This window comes from Simochromis diagramma, unplaced genomic scaffold (assembly GCF_900408965.1).
Source record: "Simochromis diagramma unplaced genomic scaffold, fSimDia1.1 OVJJ01000304.1, whole genome shotgun sequence".
NCBI lineage: Eukaryota > Metazoa > Chordata > Actinopteri > Cichliformes > Cichlidae > Simochromis > Simochromis diagramma.
The window spans coordinates 8,908,734-8,927,008 of record NW_024387030.1 but is presented as its reverse complement, the minus strand read 5'-3'; the positions used below and the strand labels follow the sequence as shown (position 1 = coordinate 8,927,008).

General features: G+C 37.6%; 1 protein-coding gene across 2 annotated transcripts in view; it reads right to left on the bottom strand.

Moving 5' to 3' along the window:
• Positions 1 to 2,479: 2,479 nt before the first annotated feature.
• Positions 2,480 to 18,275, bottom strand: part of stxbp6 (syntaxin binding protein 6 (amisyn)) — a 65,292-nt gene continuing 49,496 nt past the window's right edge. The window contains exons 3-6 of one of the 2 annotated variants that reach the window (XM_040041729.1): positions 16,565 to 16,695; positions 16,234 to 16,399; positions 5,550 to 5,707; positions 2,480 to 4,289 (exon numbers count right to left, since the gene is read on the bottom strand). In XM_040041729.1, coding sequence (XP_039897663.1) covers positions 4,266 to 4,289; positions 5,550 to 5,707; positions 16,234 to 16,399; positions 16,565 to 16,695 — 479 coding nt within the window. In that variant the 3' untranslated portion in view covers positions 2,480 to 4,265. Of the gene's footprint in view, positions 4,290 to 5,549; positions 5,708 to 6,186; positions 12,872 to 16,233; positions 16,400 to 16,564; positions 16,696 to 18,275 lie in introns of those variants that run through there. The other variant, XM_040041730.1, reaches the window with a different exon arrangement.

The window sequence follows — 18,275 nt, the reverse complement described above, 5'->3', positions numbered from 1 at the left end:
AAACTATTCAACATTATATGTATGTATATTAAACATGTAACACACACACACACACACACAGAGGTTTTATATTTGAGGAAATATACCAAATATATTAAATACATGTTACTCATACTTTTACACCTATGCTGTAAACACAATTTTGCAAGGGGGTATTTTTTATAACGTGGCACTGCAGCATCTATGCATACTTCTACCATTGCTAACAGTCCATTATAACACAGTTTACCATCCTTTGGTCATCTTACTCACCAGCTTGTTTGTTCACTGTACATTTTACACATATCTCCGTACAGTTTTTTCTATACATATTTCTGTACATCGTTACCTGTATATACAAACCTCAGTTGCTTATGTATAGGACCACTTTGTGTCTTCCTTTTATATTTTGTATTCCCCTTGCTACAGGAGCTGTGTAACACCGAACTTTCTCATCCGTGGGATAATAAAGGTTTATTCTATTCTATTACTGCTTGTAATAAGCAGTTATTACAAAACACAGCATATGGATTATATTTTTTAATAAAAGAAAAAAGCAAGACAATATTTTACACTACAAACCTCCTACATAATTACATTGATAATGTATCTGTTACTGGAAATGAATCCCGACCCATCTGCAGGTTAGTGATTTGCTCTGATTTGTCAGTAACCAGCATTTACAGATACTGAACACATCTCAGTCATTTCTTCCTTCTCACCACCTGATCCCCTTCCAATGCTAACCAATAAGAGTTGATGTTTTTCTACAAGGCTGGCACACCATCTAGTGGTGTACAGAGGAAATTCAGCTGTGCTTGGTGTATTAATCAAACGTAAAATGTCTTCACAATTTCTAAGTATTTGATTTTTTTTCCTGGATTTGACAAAGAGGTAAAAAGAACTAAAAAAAATATATATATTTTTCAAAGAGCATAATGCCAATTTTGTAGATATAAAACTTCAACATATTAAAAACAACACGTGGAAAAAGTAACAGGGTCCTAATGTTTTGTCAATGAGTATGGAATCCAAAACAGTATTCAAATGAACCGGGTTGTAATCTTAGCTAAAACAGTAGACACTTCCAAGGACTTCACTGTTTCTAGAGCTCAGAGGGAGAGAGAGGAGAGATGGTGGGTTTCAAGACAAAAATCTGGGCTGATGCACAGTGCTGTCAGAGTGAGTAATAGTCCTGTGCACAGATTTCAGTGAGTCTTACACTTACTGCTCTCTCTAAAGCTATAGATCAGGTATTTGCTCTGTCACTGTCACCTGTCCTTCTGCTGTGCATATATCTATATATCTATATCTCTATATATATCTCCTTTCCTCTACTCCCACCAAATTTTTTTCCACACCACCTCTATCGCTTCTGTACCTTTAATTTGTTCTCTACCCACATGTTCACCTGTTTTCTCCCCTTTCCAATCCACATCCACCCCCTTACAGTTCTACCTTACATCCATCATCACCACCTGCCTAGTGTAATTCCTTTCTTCCTTTTCGGAGAACCACCTCCACCTGTTTAGCTGAATGTTTCTTTCTGAAGTTCTCATCTCCCTCATGGTTTTATCCTGGAAATGTTCTCCCAAAACTCAAACCTTATTCCCAAACTGCCACCCAAAGAAAAATATATATATGTAATATATATATGTTTTTAAAGGTCATTAAAATATGCTGAGCAGTTCCAATAGGGGGACCTTAGAGTCCAAACAGAACATCAGTAATGCTTAAGAATGCTAAAATAAGAATTATAAAAACTTACTATTAGCAGTTTGCTTGAAAACCACTTGATTAGACCCATGTCAACTGTTTTATGTTAAAATGGCTGCAGTGAAAAATGTCTAAATACATCCTCGGATGTATTTATTAGTGCGGTGCATTTGTTTCCATCACATTTTTCTGACCCCATGTTCCAGACTGGGGTCAGTGAATTTTAAAGATTAGTTCTATCAGCCTTAGACTGTCTAGACTTTCTGCCATTATAGTCAACTTACCCTTTGCAACTGAAACAAGAGAAACGAATCAAATGTAAAAATTATATTTATTAGTTTTAAAGTGACGACAAACACCAATGAATGCCAAAAGTTTCCCTACTCACGGAAGCATTGTCTTCACCTCCAATCAATTATTTTAAACTTTTGGAGCATCACTGCGTTTGTTTAAAATACCTCCTCATGACTTGTAATACAGATTATTTCATTCAGTTGTAATAAAAGCTACAAACATCTTCTTCAGTCACCTTCAAAGGAAGCTACTTAATTGGGAATGTGTAGCAAAACAACCACACAACTCTGTTTCCAAAGAGGTGGGTTGTTACAGAATGCAATAGTTTGACTTAAAGTCTATATTTAAGTAAATATAATGCAAAGACAATATAAAAATATGCATTTTTTTTCTTCAGTGCTTGCAATGTGCTTATAGGGTTTGGAGTTTAACCTCAGCAGTCTGAGGTGAGAGACATAAAAAGAGGCCACAAAAGGAAAAAAAGGAAGCATTTTACTGTGATTGTGAAGTGGACTTTATTTCATATCTTACGGTATTATAGATGATGAAAGATGAGGTGGAACTGTGAACATCAGCGAAAATGGCATAAAGACCTCTGAGACACTAAACTTTGTAGCAGTGTTCTGTTTACAAGCCGGAAACAACAATGTGAGCTAAATCCAAAACGGTAAACAGCAGTCCATAAAATCATGGACTTTGATTCCACTATTTGACTGAACTGCTCGAGTTGGCTATAAAAAGGACACAGAATAATATAAATTTGTCTTTATATCTATTTTTTTTATTAAAACAAGTAACATCAAAAGTGTTAGAGGAATAAAAGCACACAACTGTTAGGCAACCGGAACATTTCATTAGTGAACTCTGTGTTCTGCAAGATAAGGTTCGTCAGTGCATTGTAACATCATGAATTACAAAACTGAAAATATAAAAGAATCAAATACATCTCAAGCGTGAGGGCGGTGTCCTGCCATCAAAGAAGCCAACGTTACGAACAGTGAGCGGATTGAACAACAACAAAAAAAAAAAAAAAAAGAAGAAACAAACGAAAAAGAAAAAACTAAAAGAAGACAAAACTACCACACGCCACTGCTGTTATTTAAGACATTTTGTCCTTTATCAGCATACATATTATAATGACCAACCCAAGTTACACAATAAGCACAAGGTATGACTACTGAAGAGTTTAGAGTTGAAATACAGCCAGGATCAGTTTCAAAGCATCCCCATGTTCAGGGACAAATTAGCTCTACAGACACCGAGATAATAGTAGAAGAAGAATTACATGTTGCTTTTTACAGTGCAGAAGCTGGCTTACTGAATTACCCCTGTTAACATAAAGTATTAGACAGAGTAATTCATATACTTTAAAAGCTTATTCTTTAAATGAAATCTTCAAGTACACTTCCCAAAATCTATTCCATGTAGTTTAGGTTGTTTTTCAATGACAGACACATAACAAGAGGGAAAAATATTTCAACATTTTTATATCTTGTCACCCAAACCACTCATCACTCAGTCTCATCAGCAGTTTATGAAATCATATCTTAAACTTTTTTTTTAAACTAATACTGTTTTGATAGATTTTGAAATTATGGTCCGAGTTTAATGTCCAGAAATCAGAGCAGAAAAGGAAACATTAAATGTCAAACAGAAATGTGATCATCCCTTTCATTCGACTTCCCACTCCCACAAATATCTATTAAAATACAACTTAGGCATCAAATCTAGGCTATTTTTACATATGTGTCTTATTTATATGTTATATACTGGCAGCCAATCCAAAGTCGAGCAATCAGAGGGCGCCCTCACTCATAAATTAAGACTTCATAATTACCGCAGCTCTCATAAATAACCAGTATAAATGGGAGCCAAGCTGTTCCTTGGGAGGGAGTAATTGCCGATGATGATTTGGCAACACGTGTACGCTCTCATTTGTGTGTGAGCGAACGAAAAGAGGAAGTGTCTTGAGTGACTGTCATTATCAAGTAGAGTCATAGCTGTGGCTTGTAACTTTTTTTTGGCAAACAGAAGCATGAAACATTCAGTTGACAGCGTCAAGCAGTTTTGTTTACCTCTCTTCGGTCCCCTGCACGATCCGTCTTTAGGAACGAGAAGCACCGGAGTACAGTAACCCAAAACATTAAAATGTTAACATTGTTAACAAATTTTAATCATATTAAAACTTTTACAAAGAATAAAATCTGGAATCCTTCTCCTGTACAGCAACTGGCGATTGCTGACCCTCCCTTAGCCCAGTTGGTTTTGGCAGTGGTCTAACACTTGTGCTTCATGGCAAGCTGTAGAAACATTTGGGTAGGGTTGAAAGACAATAAAGTGAGAGAATGCAAGAAAAGTGTGGAAGACGCACACACAGAAAGACTACAGGTTGGTACTAAATAATGAGGAGAATTCTACACATCCATCAAGTGGGGGCAGTAAAGTAGCACACAAAAATGAGGGGTTCAGATTAAAGCTGAAGAGTGCAGCTATGTAGCTGTCAACAAGGGATTGCAGAAGTGGACTCAGACGAAGAGTCAAGGTGACCTACTCGCAGCAGTACAGATGCTTAATGTTAAAATGTAGGAAGAAAAAACCCAAATCCTTCACATTCCAGCCAGCCAATCCATTCTCAAAGTCATCCTCAAACAGAATAAGACAAGACTTTTTATCTGTCTCTAAGGTTACCAAAACGCTTTCAACTGAGGATTTCAGGCAGGCAACGGCATGAATCTTGATAACGTGCAAGACAAATGACAAGTTTGAAACATGACATATTTCAAACATATTTCATAACACATTTCACTCGATGCTCATGGCATCAAGTGAAATGGGAAACAAAAATGAAAAATTCTTCGTGGGGGTTGTGCAGTCATGCTCTAAAACCACCAAAGCTATTTCCCTGTGGTTATTACAGTTTTTGTAATTTCTCACAGCAGGGAAACACATCTTTTAGCTGTGAGAGGGCCATGCAATACTCTTCAAATGTCTTTCAATTATCTCACCGTGGCTTACAAGGCGCCATGCATCATTCAACTTCAAAAGGTAGCAGATGGCTTTACTATTAAAGTCAATGATATCCCACTATGGCCAGAAATCATATGCCTGTCAGTGAATGGTGTTGTTGAACAGCAAGCTGCAAACCCGAGGCGTCTGATTTACGATGTTGTTAGATATATGATGATCACAATCAGGTGTGCTCGTTACAAAGCAATACAATATTTGCTCTTGTTTTGAAGTAATAAAAATAAAAGATCATGCACTAATAGCCTCATTAAACAGCATGCAATTAGTTTTCCTGACGAAGAAGAGATGTGGGATTGAGGCAGAGTGAGGGAACACCCTATAGAGAACTATGAAATGGGGTCAATGAAGGGGGGAAAAAATGATTATCTTCACAGAGCAGACATGCTCAGGTTTTGGAAAAGGTTTCATCTTCATCAATAATGACTGGTAATTCTGCAACATCTCAAAGTCAGAATTCCAGCGTACTACATTAAAATAGTAATCCCACCTTGCGGTTACGTATTGTAATGCATCTTAGTAACAAATGGACTCACCTTGTGTGCAGTGACAGCAAACTGTTCAGCACTGTTCATCATGTCTGCAGTCCTCTCCTCAGCCCGGCCTAATCGCTCACCACGCTCGTTCAGAGCCTGGCTGGCCTTCTGTACAGCACTCGTCACACTGTCTGCAGCTGAGTGTAGTATACTGTTACCTGCAGATAAGGGTAGGAGAGAAGAAGCAAGCCAAAACGTAGGCAAGGGAGGAAAAAGACAAGCAAATGCAACAACAACAAAAAAGGAGTGAAAAGACAAGGGGAAAAGAGAAGAAAAAATAATGTAAACAGATTAGCTGTCATGAAAGAACTGGCGACATCAGCTCAGGGCTGTGCAATCAGTGACCCTAAGCCTCAGTGTTAATTGTGGAAGACAAAACCATGAAAAACAAAATGGCTTCAAACAGGTGCAGTGTGGGAAGGTGCCTAATGAATTTTCTTCAAAGCTGATTTACTTCAAGGTAGGATCAAGGGAAATTAACCTTTCCCCAACTTGAAAGAATGCAACTGCAACACAAGTAACTCCGAATGTAATGTTTCCTTCAGGAAAGCGGGTTATTCTTGGGGACATTCAGCACTACTTTTCTTCAATTTGAAACTTTCGTGGACAGCTTTGTGATTGCGCTGCCTTTTTTTTTTCTCCCTAAACTACAACATAATAACAAACAGATATGTGCTCGGCGGCATGGGCTACCCTGGAGACCCGTAGTGGATATAAGACACAGAGCACATCTTCAGATAGCTGTGGCAGCCCTGAGGATGTTTCCTCTGACAAGCCATTAATCTACCACACATTGGGAGTGCTGCCATTATGCACTACTATAACAACTAGACTAGGAACAGCAATCTTCCTGCTGTTTTCTTTTTGTGGAACAGTCACACTGCTATATAATTTGTCATTTTATACTGATGTAATTTAAGGGAAATGTCTGCACTCTTTTTTTTAAACATTTTCACCTCATACTGCTTTGTCCCAATTCTCCTGGAGTTAAAATGGAACTTTCACTCTGTGGTGAGACGGTCCACTACCAAACATCACTGAACAATAAGAAAATAGGAAACGACAATAAAGGCAGCTTTACTGTAGCATAACATATAACACAACTTTGGATCATTCTGTCTTTTTTGGGCATTGATCTGTTAACAACCATCAAAAAGGTCAGGTGAGTGAACTTAATTAAAAACAGACATAAAATGATAATATATAATATTAAAAAATATGCATATAATCAGGTTGAGCCAACAGCACAGAGTAAAGCTTGGAAGTACTGAGTGCAATTAGGCTTCTGATAAGCCTGATTCTATCTTTTTCACAGGAAAGTGCAATATAGGTAGTGTACATCCTCTGGCATCAAGGCAGGTAGTCACCTACTTCAGTGATTATATGAGAGCCCAAAAGCAGACAGTGAGGCCAGCTGGTGCTCCTTCAAAAGAAGTTAACTTGACAGTCAAAGCAATTTATGTAGAGATGTATCAGTACTGCAGCACACAGATGGATGTGAGTATAGATGTTTACACCCATTCGTGTGCACGCTAAATGAAATGGAAACACACACAAGTTTTCCCTTCAATTTTCTTTAAATTACAGTAAATGAAGCACAGTCAATGTGGCAAACACATCTGGACCTCGGAAGAAAAGAGCCGCATACCTCCTCCTTTTCTATTTAGTATAATGTCTACATTTTAAATTCTGTCCACTGCCAGAGTGCATTTCTACACTTTGTCATTATCATGCACTCCCCATTTGATTTCCTTTTTTTTTTTAAGTTAAAAAAAAAACTTTGCTGAAAATATACTTTCTCCTAGGAAATATATTCTCTTCACTAGAAAGGATGAGACCTTTTCACCTTCAGACAGATTCTTCTTAATCCTCTCCTCCTCCAGGGAAGCCCTGGGACTAATACTCCCTTCATCCTCAATATAACCCCAACACTCACAACCACCCAACACCATGCAGACTCAATAAATATATCTATTTATTTGTCTCCCCACCAATATCACGTCCCTTTTTTTTCCTCTGTTCCCAGAGAGGTGTTGCAGGCTGCAACACAGGCTGTAGAAAGTACTCAGATAAAAGACAGGGTGGAGACATTCTGGAGGGTTTTTGATAGGAGGTGCAGTATCAGAAGCCAAATGAAATGTGTAGGAGTAGATTATGTTATGTGGTGCCATCGTTGTGCTGCTCTGAGCCTAGTGTCTGCACTTGAAGTGGAAGCTGATCAGCCACTGTTATCAAAAAAGAAGATATCAAAGAAGGGTTTTAATTCAAAATGAATTTTAATGAAGCTGAAGTTTAAAGTATCTCCTATTATGACACTGATGTCGCACTAGTAAATCTTAAAGAGGAGCTTTTTGTAAAGATTTGTCAATCTGTCACAGCGCTGAATCTGCTAAACCCATGACGCGCCTGTCTCGACAATGTCGAAGGCATTTGGTTATTTTACTCACAGAAATCAACATGATCAGCCAGGGTTTCTCAAACAATGGAGGCTAAAAAAGGCAAGCTGTTTGCTGGCAAAATATTCTAGAAAAATAAAAACTACAAGCAAAGGCAAACATAACAAGGAAGTGGGGTGTGGGGTGGTGGGATAATTCAAAGTCAACCCTTCCTTTTCCACTTTGTCTGTAAGCAGCAGATTACAGCCTGCGCTGCTGTGAGGCAAAGAAAATAGCCTGATAGTTATCAACAAGAGCATGTCAGATACACTTCACAAGATGCTGACAGCCAAGTCACATTTACTATTACAATACATGGGATTGATAAGATTGGACACAAAAGATCCATGCTGGAGTGCTTTTAATATTTCAGGCTGTCAGTCTGTTAGAATAAAGCTGTAGGGTATAATGTGTGTGCGGGTGATTTAGGGGAGAGAATGTTTTGCAGTCATTTGTTACGCATTAGCGTGCGCATAACAGCTCCAATGAGATATTATGAATGAGGCTGGTGTTATTCATGCAAATATAAAATGTACTGTCAAGGATGTTGGTAAGTGCAGCCAATGCTTAATGCTCAGTTTCACCTATATCACCAGCATTTTGACTCTGAAGTACAGAATAACCCATTTTCATCTTGTATAGAGCTTCTTTGCATTTTTCTATTGTGTTAATCACAATTACCAAAACAAAGTAATATGTGAATTTTTTTTTCACTAATTCAAAGAAAAGTAAAAAGCAGATTAACAAAAACTTAAACAATACTGTGTACTCACAACATTAAAATAAGAATAAAAACAGCAAATACCTTCAGTTTTACTCTGTTAATTTGGTCATGTTTGCATCACACCTGCTTGAAGAAGATCCTTGGCATTAGGGATGTTCATGACTGAATCTTCAAAATGTATTACATTTGTATTGTAATACAGCATTCATTCTAAACTTCTTAAATTTGCCCAAATCTAAAAATACCACAAAACATTCAAAAGTAGCACTGAAACTAAACTAAGGTGAAACATCTTCAAACTGAAATGAGCAAACCCATTGTAGAAAGTACCTGGAATTAGACTGAGAAAAAAAATGAGAACAACTAAAAAATACAAATACAACCATTTTGATAATACAAAAAACTAACTCCGATACCAATATTATCCTATATTCCTGTTTTTAAAAATTAAAACAAAAAAGGTAAAACAAGGTAAACAAGGATGTGTGTGAAGGATGCTATGAGTATAAAATGCATTTTTGTATTGTAACTGCAATTTTCTGATAATAGTTTATCTTAAACTGAATGTATTAACAATTTTAATGTTTTTGTGATAAAAGGACACCTTTCAATTTATTTTTTTGGATTAAAAAGAGTATCGTGGATGTCTGTGTGTGTGTGTGTGTGTGTGTGTGTGTGTGTGTGTGTGTGTGTGTGTGTGTGTGTGTGTGTACCAGTGGAAAGAACTAAATCAAAGAGCTAAATACATTATAAAGGCCAAAAGCAGCTTTAAACAGAGTAAGTAAAGCTTCCAAGAAATAGAAAAATGCTCCAAACATTAAATACTTTACATTCTTCTATATGTGGATCAGTCAAACAATGTCTTAATACGTGTCAATGTTTTCCCCAAAGGTTACATTTGTTGTGTAGAAAATGAGCATGGCAGGTAAAGCCCTCATACCAAATGATTTAGACACAAAAGAATGATGTACAAAATGATGGATGAAAATCATAAAACAGACTTCCTAGGAGCCTAAAGGCACAGCTATGCTGCTCCTACTCCAAGATAACCAACCCCCCCCCGCTGCAGTTTAATTAATGCAAATCTTGACATTACCCACCGCAGCATAATGAAAATATAGCTGAGGTTCAAACAAGAAGGGCACATCCCCTTGGCTCCAGATGTACACTTATTATTTCTCTATAGCCAGTTATCCAGTTTCTTTTTTAATCCAATCACTGTTCCACACATTCATCCTGCACCTTTTCCCCATGGTCAAATTACTTTCTTCTATTAGATTTTCACCCCCCAAATCTCCATTTAATCAAGCATACTCACTCCCTCCAGCTCCTTTAAGTATCTGTACCCGACTTCCCACCCACCTCAGGCAGCACTTACTTACAATAAAATGCATACTGGATACCCTGCATATCAAATAACATCACTTTATTTCAAGTTCCAAAATTTTCTGCTTTTTATTTATTCTCCAGAATTCAGAACCTTAAGTTGTTTAGAGTTTGTTTTCAAGTCCATGAGTTTAAAAATGATCTTATTACCAGTATTTATGCATCCTACAGATGTGTGCATTAATTCTGGGACGTGAACCCTGAATGATGCCACAACTTGTTTTCATGAAGGCAAAGGACAGACCTTTGTTTGAACAGTTGGCCTTTAGGTTAGTCACAGTTAAGCTGTTTAAAAAGTCTTCAGCAAAGTACTAAATCCTAAATGTAACACAGAACTGCGCCAGCACTGACAGAAAAATAGCTACTAGGTATTCATGAACTGCCTACTCGCAGCAGCATTAATCAGCAGATTAATGTTAGCATCACACAATGCATTACCAGCCATAATTTCCATGATTACAGTCTTTACTAAGCTTAAATGCTAATTTGTAATATGCTTCACAGGAGTGGAGACTATACTGAGGAAACAATTAGGGAAGAAGCACTTTGTCATTGTGCTACCTTTGAACCCCAGATTGTTATTTACACTCTTGAAGAAAAGAAATACATCATATGAAAACTGTTGGCTTTTCTGACATTCTCCAACAAAACACTGTAATCTGAGATTTTACATTTTTATCATTTAAGTGATTACAAAAAACAAACAAACAGGAAAATTGACGAAACCACTGCCATTTGTCACAACCAAATCCTTCAATCCAAGGGTTTTAAGATTAAGGGCAAAAGATTAGTATCTCAATAGGGACCAACCTAGGGAACATGTCTTATTTCAACCTTTGACATCCAGAGTGTGCTGTTATCTTTGCTACCAACGTGACTGGTGTCATCATACTGTGATCTAAAGGAATCTCTAAGGCAAAAAGGGGCTGTGTATGCCAAAAAACGGACTACTTGTCTCTAAAGAACTCCCAAATTTCATTACGAGATCTGCAAGGGAAAAGTCTTTGTAGTCTAAAACGAAAGTCTGAATAAAATTACAGGTGCAGGCAAGGACCTTTAATTTAAATATACTGGTCACAGCTTGGAGCCGACCAAAGACAACTTTTCAGCAGAACCTCATACCAACTCAAGTATCAGGGTTTGGGATTACTTCACTGAATCAAATTATGGCAGTGAGTTATTAATACATCATTAAGACTATGAAAAGATGAAATGTGTTATAGAATGGCTTACACAAATGCTCAGACTGCAATGTTGTGGGCAGTGTATGCAAGGAACGCTTCAAACATTTCATTATCAGCACTATCAAAGTTTTATCAATTGAAAGTTAAAGAACCCCTTTCCCAGAAAACACCTTGCAGGCAATAACACCTGCAAGGCGTTTTCTGGTAAAGGGGCTGAGGCCAGGGGGTCTGCTTTCTTTTTTCATAAAAAATGTTAATATTTTGTTCAACTTCCAAAAGCTCATGTTTTCTATATGCTGTTCAAGTATATCACCTCATCAGTGAGCCCTGTTTCAAAGAAAAACAATTTCAAACAAATTTAAAAAAGCCAACATTTTGTAATGATTTTTTAAATACACATACTGCACCTCTGCACAGATTTCATTAGTGACCATGTACACAGTTTGTTAGAGGGGCCAAGGACAGCGAACATAACTCATATAACCTTTGGATATAAACTCAAAATCCCTTCCAGCAATGTACATCTCATACAGGGACACATGCCACTGAAAGCAATGTCCTTGTACTCACTTGAAATGTATAAAACATGGCTCTCTGTACGGCTTTCAAGGAAAAAAATAACATGTACGAGTTACAAGTTTGTTCATTCAGACAGGAATTAACTATTTATTGTAGTCAGATTTCAAAGTGTAACTACAGCAGAGGGATGATAAATTACAGAAAAAACTGAATCCTTGACTCTTGAGTTGATTTAGTAGCACTGCTGTGCTTTAAGAAGCAATTTGCTGGCGTGGTTTGGCCCAACTTCCAATAACCCTCCCTTAGGAGGGAATAGTTTTTGCAAATCAACACATCTCTTTCCTGACTGGGTGTGTTTTTTTGTGTTTTTAAATGTAAAACTGTGCGGTTTAATGAGCATGAAAATGTTTTCTATCACATTAATCAATACTTACACTGTACACCTATGGTAAAGTAAAACCACAAGCCTTAAATTGTATCTCCACCATTACAAAAAAATTGGACAGAATTGTAAGACTTGTAAAAACATGCTGAATCACTTTACTCATCTAGTGGTGCAGCACCTTACTAAGAGACTGCGTTGCTGGCTTTTACTTCAATTTGTGCCCATTTGTTCAGTTATTAGCAAGAAAATTAAAACACACTCCTATTGTGTCGACATGAGACCAAGGAGACCAACAGGAGCCTTTATATGGTAAGGTAACAACCCCCTTTTGATCAATCACTTGGCAATGGTGGGAAGGAAAAACTCCCCACTTCATGAAACCTCCTGCTCCTTCCTGAGCAGCCATCAGCCGTGACCGGTTGGAAGTGATGGGAGGAAGACAAGATACTGTAGTTCCTCAAGCCTGGTGATAAGCGGAACTCATCACTGATTAATAGAAGATATCTTTTCTGAGGTCTAGGTCATATCTAGAATTGGGTGGAGCAAGTTATTCAACTATAAGGGTGCGGGACTTTTAATTTAGCGCTTACCTCGTCTTAGCAGATGACCTTGATGTGAAACAAATTCTTTCCTCCTTCTGTTCAAAAAGACCTTGCAACGGAAAATGACTGAACCTACATCTTGGCCTTCTGTGACAAGAGAATATCAAAAGTCATGATCAGCTTTGTTAAAACACGCAGGTTGGAATTGGATGAGAGGGACTGGATTATTGTGTTAAGCACACAAGTGTTCAGTTCTTTTTTTTAAAAACTAATGCAGTTAGAGTTTGGTTATGTATAAATGGGTCACACGATTAATCCTGTATAAAATGTATTTAGTGTTGAAGAAATAAAGTTTAACGAAAAGGTTTGGAAACACTTTGGAATTACAAATATTTTCAGCACTGATCATTAATGAGCCATAAAATGTGGTCTGATGTTTGTCCATGTCACAATTATAGACTAACACAAATTTGCCTAAACTAATGACACACAAACATTTGTACTTCATAATTATTAGCAGCCCAAGCTGGAAAAATTCAGTGCCCCCGGCTACAATTAAGGCGTAAAAATTCAAATTACTGTCAGTCTGGTTTTTTCGAGGAAAAACTGTTTGTGTAAATCATGGCTCAGTCATAAAATACTGACACAGGGCAAACAAAAGACAAAGAAACACTGACAGTTTCATGCATCTCTGTGAACAGTTTCAGATGAATGGCTAAAGCTCTTCTGTATGGAACTTGCATGTTCACCCTGTGCAACACAACAGCTCTGACACTGAACCTTTTTATGCATGAATACCTAACACTGTTCGAGTTGCAAAGGTCATATTAGAGGAAGCATTAGGTTTGAACTCTGCAAATGTTGAACACTGACCCGAAACTGCATTAGGCTAACTGCAAAGGATTTCCATTCATTCTCATGAAAATATGCTTGGTTTTTGAGGTGAAAACATTCTGAGAAATTGCACATAATGACACCAGGTGTTCGGGTCTTGCTAGAAAAGTCTTAACCCATCATTTCTCATTAAGGGAAATCATTAAACATTAAGTGGAAAAACAGGAGAAGCAAAATTAATTCAGAATCAACTCACGAATACATGCCAGTTAGACAGGTGGGAATTGGAGTCCAACATCGTATAACAATGTGGGCAACAGCCCAACTCGGCACTGATAACAACTCAATTAGCACACTGGCTGCTTTTATTTCTGCACTGATTACATGCCTCATCAAGGATCAAAAACATATGCCCATGCATCTGAACCGTAATGTTCTGAGAGAAGGCTTTTAAAAAAAGATAGGAAGAAACGAAAAAATAATATAAAACATCTAACAAAAATATAAATATACATACAGGGTAAGGTTCAAAGTTGCTCAAGATCTAAATAACAAATAAAAAAAATGCAAATGTAAATGAATCATGATATGAAATCTTTCAATCACTTTAATTCATCACTACATCATTATCAGACTAAACATCATTTGAAATGATGGTTGTGTTAAAAGGCACTGCATGGATAAGCAGTATTTACATCCGTTTGTTACTTTCAAAGAACTTTTGTAGTGTCATGTAATCATCATCAAGAAGATGTTAAACAATGCTCGAACGCAACCTGACATTACCTTTTACATTTGGGGTATGCATGAGAAAACACTTTTTACTGTGTATTAATATCATGCTTTACCTTTGCCATCTTTAATGACAGCACATCACACCATCTGCAGGAATGCAAATCAATATATTTGCATATGCACTGCTTTGGAGCTTGATTGCTACTAACTACTAGCAACACTGGAATTATCTGCCTCACATTTCTACCTTTGTCTTTATAGGACTCTGCCATCTCAGGTATTGCTGTAGTTAGTCTCCCACAGTTATGGTCCCACACCTGAGCAGCGTCATGATTTTTGTTTTGCACTGGTGTGAGACTTAAACTGGAGTGGACAGGACTGGCAGTATCCTCTTTGTTCATCCTGTTATGGTGAAGTTTTTGATCCATCACGCTAAAGCTTCCTCTACAGATGATGGTTACATATCAGATTGCTACATGGTCAATAGCTTCTTTTACAACTACCAGTTTTGCATGTATAAAACTGTATTTGAAATATTTCTATCATGAATACTATACTATTTATATCAGAGCTACACTCCTCAGATTTATTAAACTTTGTATGGTAAAATCAATGCTACAGGGCCTTGTAATTTTCTAAAACACCGAAGGCATGTATTTGATATGCAACATTTGCAGTACATAATGCATCCTACTCTATGAACCCTGGGTTAATGCTCTTTGGTACACCACTACCTTCCCACCTACCCATAAAAAGAACACCCCAAGTTCATTTGAAGAGAGCTAAATATGAGCATATATTTCAGAGTAGGAGGAAAGTCATGGCAATATAACAATGCTGAGAAGAACTGGCAGGTTTGTCATCAATGAATAGATGATGGGCTCCCACGCACAGTAAGAAATATGGGAACAATACAAATCTGAAATTAACTACAGTGTCATTATACACATAATTTATATTTCAGTCATTAGTCCCTACATTCTACTATATAGCCAATAACACTTTTTAACTTTTAACCTACAAATTCACAAAACTGGCCCTTTCATATCATGAGGCGACGTACATAAGGAATACCACAAATCACAGGAACTCTCAGTCATTATTATTTATAGATTTTTCATAAGATTCACAATCAAAAAGTCCTGTTTTTCAGAAATATCTATTTCCGGTAGCAGATTTCTTTATGGGTTGTGCAGGAGGACACAACACACGGGTCAGCTGGGGAATGCGTTTTCATAAATATTTCTATGAATAATACAATAGGCTGAGCAGTTCTCAAAGATGAAACTTGGAGGCAAAAACAGATCAATATCTGATTAAGCCACCCAGGATGCTGCATTGTTACCATCACCACAACCCACCTACATTAAACAAACCTCTTACGGCAGGGAAATTACCAAGTATGGTGAAAACATTTGGCAGCTGATTATGCAATGACTCGTTTGATCAGCACCTCCTTGCTTGTTAGTTGGGCATGAAATACACTTTTTTTTTTTAATTTTAAAAACAGCGGTTAGTGTTCAGTTGAGTGTTTGCTCACTGATTCAATATCAGTGTCAGAGTTATTTTAAAGGGTAAAAATCATTCAAAAACAATGATTCTCATCAGGCACACAGCAAAATGTGTTAAAATAGGGAAAATTATTATTTAGTGTTCTAGTGTGTGTTTATATGTGCTGTAAAACCAGCTGATCTGTGCCAGACGCTTTGAGTCACAACTGATATATTTCGTTGGACATCCTCTTTGACCTCACGTCAGCAGAGCGCCCAACAGATGCTGTGTACGAGGAATAAGCATGCATTTTCATACACACCAGGTGCTGTTTGTCATCATACATAATTAGATTCAGACTGGCTTACAGCACAGCATGATAGCAGCGAGTCTGGCGCTGTAGAGCCAGTGAATTTTGAAAAGGTTTTTTTTTTTTTTTTTCGTCTTACCCCCTAGCAGTTTGGACTGACAGTTGACAAACTCTGGCTTCCGTGCTGAGCTGTAACGCTGGCAGGTGTGGTGGAGAATCTGGATAAAGGTGCACTTCTCCCCTGATGAACCAGCAACCCACTGATCGAAAGCGGTATCAAACATCAGGTCAAACTCCGGACAGTCCTTGGAACAGCAGTGAAAGGGAGACACCAATAAGAAGTGAGAGTGTGTAGTAAGGGAAAAGGAACAAGAAGTAACTATAAGAAAATTGAGAACGGAGTACATAGCAACATGCTTTGAATTAGCAATACTTGTGTTCACTGGGAAAGGAGAAGGGAAATTACATACTTTGTTGGGGTCAATGCCGTTGACCTGCCGTAGCTGGTCAATTGTCCACTGTGACCTTTTTACAAAGGCAGATGATCCTTGGAACTGCTTCACCTTTGTGATTGAAACGTGGGATGGTTTCTTGTTCGTCACTGTAGAAACAAAAGCCAAACAAGAGTAAGGCCTAATGGAGCAATAATTAAAACAACATTAAATTTCAGAGTATGAGGTTTCTGTGTAACCTGTAGACCCCATGCACATGATTCCCAGACAAGTTTTGATTAGGAAAATTGGACAGCTCAGGTCATCACATGTGGAATATTAGTCAAGCAAAAGTCACGAGCTTCCTTTCTGTAGGCGGCAGAAACAAAGGGATCCATTAACAATGATTACTTCGCTTCTAGAGCCAACAGCAACAGAGACCATGATAAACATTTCCTATTAGAAGACACAGCCTAACCCTGAACAGATACGCCCTGTAAACATGGCTTTTTTATTATTCATACCAATCTGTGTGCAGTAATCTTATATACAGTAAACTGCGCTATAAATTTCTGTTGTGCTCTAACAACATAATGCCATATTTTTTACTACACTACTTTGAAAAACATAAAGGCTTGGCTATATTGTTTCTGTCATCAGAAAACAGTGTGGGACACAGCTCCGGTCTCTGCACTGATGTGATGTATTTCTTCTGCACTGCTGACTAAAACTAATTGAAAGACATAATATGAGCTTGGTGGGGGTGGGGTGAGGGGCATTGCTTTTAAACAACTCGCCAAAAACAAATGAATAAAATATAATCTAAAAGTGCTTATTAGGTGCTGGGGATTTTTAATCAGTAACTTTAGTATGTACAAATCAGAGTTAATTGCCAGCTGGTTGATAGCATATTCTTTCAGGTATTTTATGTGTAGTTTAGTATATATGACTAAGGCTTCACTCAAACTCCTGTCCTCAGCTTCCCCTCCAGTTATCCAAGCATTGCAGAACATATGTTTATATTGCACTTCTGTGTTTAACTGTAGGTTGGCATTTGAGAATAAGACCACCAGATTTCTGTAGCGCGTCAAGGCTTTTAGTTTGGACAAAATGTTCAAACTAAAAGACCGTATTTTGGAGCTCTGTGTCATTCTCAGGGACAATTGGTCCTGCGCTGCTTTTTTAACCCAGGCAGCAAACGTCTGCTTCCGCTCTCTCACATCCTCCATTGTGTCATGTCAGAGAGATGGAAGTGTGTGGGTCACTTTCTCTGCATTCTCTCCAGTTTTTTACCCTACACTTCTTTAAAAAAAAACAAAAAAAACAAAAAAAAACAAAACAAGACTATGCTGTTCCATTTTCCCTGTTGTTCTGGTTCACTTTTTGAAAGATTTTCCACACCCGTTTCTGGAAATGGAAAATAAAGGTAGGGCTGAATGTCAGGTCAGTAAGCAAACTCCCATGAGATGAGAGATGTTTGGATACGTTTTGTGTATCCATTTAGACAGCTGCAGTTCATACTTGAGTTGCTGGCCCGGGTGGAACAGACAGATAGAGGAAGACAAGCATTTCTTCTTCTTTCCTACAACACCTTCCTCATCTTTTCTTTGAGAATTTCAATCAGATAGAGAATCACAACCATGATTAACAGATGAACAGAATGATCACATCTGTCTTGTGTCACAGTGAAGGCTAATAGGAGCTCTTGAAAGCAGAAAATTTCATAAAGCAGACGACAGGCTCGGTGTAA